The 6,000-nt window shown below is 60.4% G+C and overlaps 1 protein-coding gene across 2 annotated transcripts in view; it reads right to left on the bottom strand.

The window, feature by feature from the left end:
• Nucleotides 1-4,238: 4,238 nt before the first annotated feature.
• CE2H16orf74 (chromosome E2 C16orf74 homolog) overlaps nt 4,239-6,000 on the bottom strand; it is a 47,620-nt gene continuing 45,858 nt past the window's right edge. The window contains exons 3-4 of one of the 2 annotated variants that reach the window (XM_030298107.1): nt 5,115-5,210; nt 4,239-4,732 (exon numbers count right to left, since the gene is read on the bottom strand). In XM_030298107.1, the coding sequence (XP_030153967.1) occupies nt 5,143-5,210 (68 nt within the window). In that variant the 3' untranslated portion in view covers nt 4,239-4,732; nt 5,115-5,142. The remainder of the gene's footprint in view (nt 4,733-5,114; nt 5,211-6,000) is intronic. The other variant, XR_003965139.2, reaches the window with a different exon arrangement.

Raw genomic sequence — 6,000 nt, 5'->3', positions numbered from 1 at the left:
GGTACCCACTCCCCCCATTCTTTCTCATGGCTCCTATGAGGGCTGCAGTGGGGTGCCCGGCCCCCCATTTTCATGCCCTCCCTGGGCGAGAGCTTGCCCTGAACAGGCCCCCTCCACCTCGCCCCTCCCTTGTGGGAAGAGAAAGCCTCCTTGAAGACAGAGGCAGGTGCTGGGCAGTGAGTAGTGTCACGGGGTTGACTGCAGCTTTGGGTGCAGATGTCACCAGGAAAGGTCCCCGTCCCCTTACTCAGTGGGCAGCCACCCGAGGATGCTGGCTTTAGCACCGATCAAGCCTCCAGCTACAAGAGGCCAAAAGCCCAGGACTGGTGTGGACACGGTGGGCCCCGTGAGAGCAAGGGAACTCACCCTGCCCCTGCGAGCAAGCCACATCCAGCATCCTGGGACTGCACAGCCTCTGACCAGCCCCTCCTGCCGGGGCTCCAGCTCACAGCCCGCTTCCTGTTGCCATGGGCACTAAAAGCCTGGGATGAAGCCATGATTAGCCGCAGCAGGTTGCTGAGTGGGCTGGAGGCCTCTAAGCTGTGCCCAGGGAGACGTGGGGGCTCCCTGCCGGCCTGTAGACTGAGCCAGTCTTCAGGGCTCGTGCCCAGCCCCAGCCCTGAGGCCCAGCATCCCCCTGGTGCCCAGAGTCATGGACTGGGGGGGCCCCCGAGTCAGGAGCAGGAGCTGAGAATACCCTTGCATGGCCTGGCTTGTGCTGCGTGCTCCTGACGCCCTCCACGAGAACATACTGGAGCGGTGGCTGGCCACAGCAGGAGACACGCAAAGCTGATTTGAACCCAGCTGCGGCCTGACAAAGCTCAGCTCCTCACGGCCACCCAGGGACCAGGGAGTGAGACACGGAGGCTTGCTGTTCCAAGCCGCTGAGTTTGGGCAGCATGTGTGTGCCCATCTGTTTGTGTTGCTGGAACAGAAGACCATAGATTGATGACTTACCGACAACAGAAACGGATCTCTCGCGGCTCTGGAGGTCGGGAAGTCCAAGATCAAGGCACCAGCACATTCAGTGTCTGGTGAGGGCCTGCTTCCTGGTTTAGAGCTGGCCGTGTCCTCCCACGGTGGGATCTCTCTGAGGGTCTCTCTCGTAAGAGTGTCAGTCCATTCCTGGGGGCTCCACTCTCATGACCTCGTCACCTCCCAGAGGGCCCCCCCCCTTATACCATCACAGTGGATATTAGGTCTCAACATATGAATTTGGGGGGTGGGTACATATTCGTCCTATAGCAGGGGTCGTTTGTTACACAGCAGTATCACAGCAAAAAGAACGCTGACTCATACGCTATCTCTAAGCGTTCCCTCCAAGAGTATCTTAGAAGTTCAAAGTGCTCCGAGGTGTGCCTGGCACACAGCTAGCTGTATGAGTGCTAAATAGTAAGCACCTTGGGGCGCCTGGGTGGCTCAGTCGGTTAAACAGCCAACTCTTGATTTTGGCTCAAGTCATGGACTCATATTTGACGGGAGTGAGCCCCACGTCAGGCTCTGCGGTGTCGCAGAGCCTGCTCGGGATTCTCTGTCTCCCTCTCTCTGGCCCTCCCCCACTCTCTCTCTCTCTCTCTCAAAAGAAATAAATAAAAAACATTAAAAAATAAAAAATAAAAAACCTTGAGCGCCTGTTGTGAGCTCTGGGAACAGGCTGGTGTATGAGACTGTGTCACTACCTTCTGGAATTTTCTTTATTTTTTTTATTTTTTAAAAAAATTTTTTTTTTCAACGTTTATTTGTTTTTGGGACAGAGAGAGACAGAGCATGAACGGGGGAGGGGCAGAGAGAGAGGGAGACACAGAACCGGAAACAGGCTCCAGGCTCCGAGCCATCAGCCCAGAGCCCGACGCGGGGCTCGAACTCACAGACCGCGAGATCGTGACCTGGCTGAAGTCGGACGCTTAACCGACTGCGCCACCCAGGCGCCCCGAATTTTCTTTATTTTTAAAAAATGTTTATTTATTTATTTTTGAGGGGGGGGGGAGCTCGAGCACAAGCAGGAGAGGGGCACAGAGAGGCAGAGAGCGAGAATCCCAAGCAGACTCTGCACTGTCCGTGCAGAGCCTGATGCGAGGCTCCATCTCATGAACCGTGAGATCATGACCTGAAACAAAATCAAGAGTTGGATGCTTCACCCACTGAGCCACCCAGGCGCCCCGTGGAATTTTATTTTCTAAGGGTCATGTGTCAGGGCGCTGGAGGGTTGGCTGTGGGTACGATCAGCCCCAGCTGGTGGACGGGGGTGCCCGATCACCTGAGAACTTGCACGTCAGTGATTATGACACAGGGAAAGGGCGTCTCTCTCATAGGAGACGGGCGGGACAGACAGGGTGCTGTGGCGCTGGGGCCAGAAAAGACTCCCAGCCGGCAAGGCCCGTCGTAGAGGAGCACTAGACTGCACGGGGCTGGGACCCAGGGACAGGCAGTGCACGAACGCGGTGACAGATTATGCTTTCCCAAAACGGCCCCCATCTCCCATTCCTACGCTCTTCCTGCAATGCGCCTTTGACCTCGTTCCTTCCATCGGAGTGGGGGGCCGGGTGGGCTCCACGGAAGAGGCTCCGATGGCCCGAGCTGCATCTCGGTGCACAGAGGGCCACGTGGGCGGGAAGCAGGGCCAGGGAAGGCCATCCCTAGGACCCAAGGCAAAGCGGACGTGCGGGCCCTCGTTCAGCATCCAGGTCAACGCCTGGGTGGCTCAGTCGGTTGACCGTCCGTCCGACGCCGGCTCAGGTCATGATCTCAACGCTCGTGAGTCTGAGCCCCACGTCGGGCTCTGCTCTGACAGCACTGAGCCTGCTTGGGATCCTCTGTTCCCCCCACCCTCTCTCTCAGCAATAAACAAACACTAAAGAAACCAAAAAAGAATCGCAAGGCCGCAGGGCCTTAAAGCGAGCGCGGGCCCTCCTGAGCGCGGCACCGTTGGACTGTGCGGGCTGCACAGCCGCCGAGCAGGCCTCGACTGTGGGCCCACCCTACCCACCGGGGGCGCTCAGCCTTCCAGCGCACCCGGGGTCCTCTGCAAGCCTTGCCTCTGCCAGGGGCCGGGCCAGAAGTGCCGGGTGGTTCCGGAGGGCCCGGCCAGCGCCAAATGGAAGGAGGACACAGACCCCCTTCCTCACCCCTCGGGCGGGGACGGCGCTGAACGGGGCCCAACACCGCCTCCCCAGAGACCCCAGGGGTGACCGGCTCCAGGACCCCCTTGCCGGCTCCTTCCCTTCCCTGCCTCCCTCCTCGTGCAGTACAGAAGGAACCTCCCGGAGAGGTCTGGCCTTTGCCCTGGGCTCCTGGGAGGTGACCTCTAGGCTCTTGGAATGTCCTGCCTGATAAGAGTGTCTTTGTTTACCTGGAGCCTTGGGCCGCGAGGAGCAGTCTAACAGTATGATTTACGGTAAGCCTGAGTCACTCCCTACCGGCCTGACCTCCAGAGGGGCTGGAGACTGAGGTCACCACGTGGGCGGCCAGCCAAGTCTACGTGGCCACCCCCTCCCCCGGTGAAAACCACAGACACCGAGGCTCAGGGTGCTCCGGGGGCTGGCGGGACCCGAGCGTGCGTCATCGTGGTTGCTGGGAGAATCAAAAGCTGTCCACGAGACCTTCCTGCGAGCTCTCTTCTGGGCCCCACCCTCGTCGGCTCTGCCCTTTGCGGATGGTAATCTGCATTCTTTCACTGTAAGAAACCATAAACACGCCCGTGGTGGCGTTTCTGAGTTCCGCGAGTCCCTCTGGTGAATCACCGAACCCCCGAGTGGTCTCGGAGTCCCCCGCACGGTACCTCCCACCCCCCTCCCTCCCTGTGTGCTCCCGGATCACCTTGCAAATACACTCTTTTCTCACAAAGCCTCGGCTCAGACGCGGCGCCTTCAGGAGCCCGGCGAGCACAGCAGGCAAACCCGAACCAACAGAAGCCACGCGGTGTCGGGCAGAAGCCAAACACAGGTGTCACCACCAGAACGGGGCAGGACAGGGACACTAACAACTTAACGTGCTTGAGAAAAACGAAACCCGAAACCGCTGCCTCCCATCCTAGACGTGCATTATTACCAGGATCCCACAGCTGGCAAGGACGGAGCTGGGCACGTGACTTCGGGGCAGCGAGCAGGTGGAGGGCCCGAGACCATCCCGAGGCCCCTGCGGCCCGCCCCGCCCCGCCCCTCCGCGTGGAGGGATCCTCGGAACCTCTGCACCCGCGTGTGCTTGGTCTCCTCTCCAGCCCAAGCAGCCGGGCTCGCCGATCGTTACAGATGGCCTTTATTTATAATGCAAAAAAGAAATCATAAGCCGCTTTTTGGGCTGTTTCGGTAGCTGTAAAACCACATGTACAAAACAGTCACTCCTCTGCAAGGAGTTCTTGAGTGTGTGTGGACCTCCCGCGCGCCCGTCTGCGTGGCCCGGGGCGCGGGGAGGGTGAGCGCGTCCCGACGGCCGTCGCCACGGCTCCGGGGGCAGCACGAATGCATGGGCAGTGGAGGTCCGGTCCGCTCAGCGGGGCCTGGGAAACACGGTTCCGGACGCAAGCAGGGCTCCGTCCTTGCTCGTCTTGCGACCTGCCGGGCACCAGGAGCCTTTGTTTTCCCGTCCAGGGGACGCAGCGCATCTGTCCCAGGCAGCCTCGCCCCCAGGGACTTGTGGAGCCGGGGCGAGGACGCTCTCCGACCCGTGCCCCTTCCTCAGGCTTCGGGGTCTATGTCTCCGTCCTCTGGGCACGGCCCTGCCTCGTCCAGCCAGACTAGGAGAAAGAGAAGGAATCAGCGTCTGGACAGCCACCCGCCGCACGCAGAGCTCCAGGCCCGGTATCTCTGGGCTCCCCCCGCACAGTGGCAGTGGCGGTCAGGATGCCGACGGGGGGCCCCGGTGACACTGGGTCTCGTGGGCCTTCCCCACGTACCCTCCACCCACACCCAACGCAGAGCTCGCCCGGGGCCCCGGCTGAGGTCCCTGGCATTCTACCCTGGGCCCCACCCCCGACTTAGCATCTTTCCGGAGGGGCCTTCAAGCCCAGGGCTGGGCGGGGAGGTCCACACCTCCATGCCCCTGTCCTAGAGAGGGAAGTTGAGGCCCAGAGAGGGGGAGAGCTGCTTCGGGTCAGCCAGGGGAGCCCCACTCCTCACCACCTGCGGAAGCCCCGGGATCTAATCATCACTCAGCCAGCAGCCCCGGAGGAAGTGTTACCCAGGTCTGGTGGTCTCCTCCAGCCCTAAGTGTCACTGGGGAGGGAATATCAACAACACGGCCACTGTGCAGGGCGTGAAATCAGACCCCGACCCTGTCACGAATCCCCCCCCAACCTCTGAGGCACCATTTTACAGATGGGGAAACTGAGGCTCGGGGATGTAGAGCCTCTTGCTGACGGTCACAAGGTGACAGGCCACAGAGCAGGGGTTCGAATTCAGGGTTTTCCGACCCCGAGGTCTGTGCCCTTGATCCCCTGCCTCCGTTCTCTGCAAGGGGAAACGCGGAGGCACGGGGTCTGAGCAGATAGGACAGGAGGGTGCCCCCCTGGCAGTCTCTGCACTGATCTGTCCCCGGAGCTGCTTAAGCTTAAAGGGGACTCTCCTGCGAGCTCAGGGCCTCTGACCTCATAAAGTAACCCTAAGTCTCCCCACACCCACATTGGCTCTGGGGGCCAGGAAGGTGGCTGCGAACCCATTTTACAGATGAGGACACCAAGGCTGGCAGGGAAGAATGCCTAACGTCAGCCCACACGGAGCTCTCTGGACACGGGAGCAGGAGCCTGGGTCTTCTCCCACCTTGCTGTGTGCCCCCGGGTGAGTCACTGCCCCTCTCTGGACCTCAGTTTCCCCATCTGTAAACTAGAGATAAGGGTGTTACTCATGAGCCTCAGGGTTGGAAGGAGAAGGAGACATTATGAGAAGCATTCAGCCCGGTGCCTGGCACTTGGGAAGGGGACACAGGAATGTGACCCAGTGTGAGTCATCACTGAGAATAGCCCAGCTGCAGTCCCTGCACAGGGCTCGACCCAGAGGGGGTCCAGTG

Source organism: Lynx canadensis, chromosome E2 (assembly GCF_007474595.2).
Source record: "Lynx canadensis isolate LIC74 chromosome E2, mLynCan4.pri.v2, whole genome shotgun sequence".
NCBI lineage: Eukaryota > Metazoa > Chordata > Mammalia > Carnivora > Felidae > Lynx > Lynx canadensis.
The sequence above is the reverse complement of the archived record's forward strand: the minus strand, read 5'-3'. Positions and strand labels throughout refer to the sequence as shown.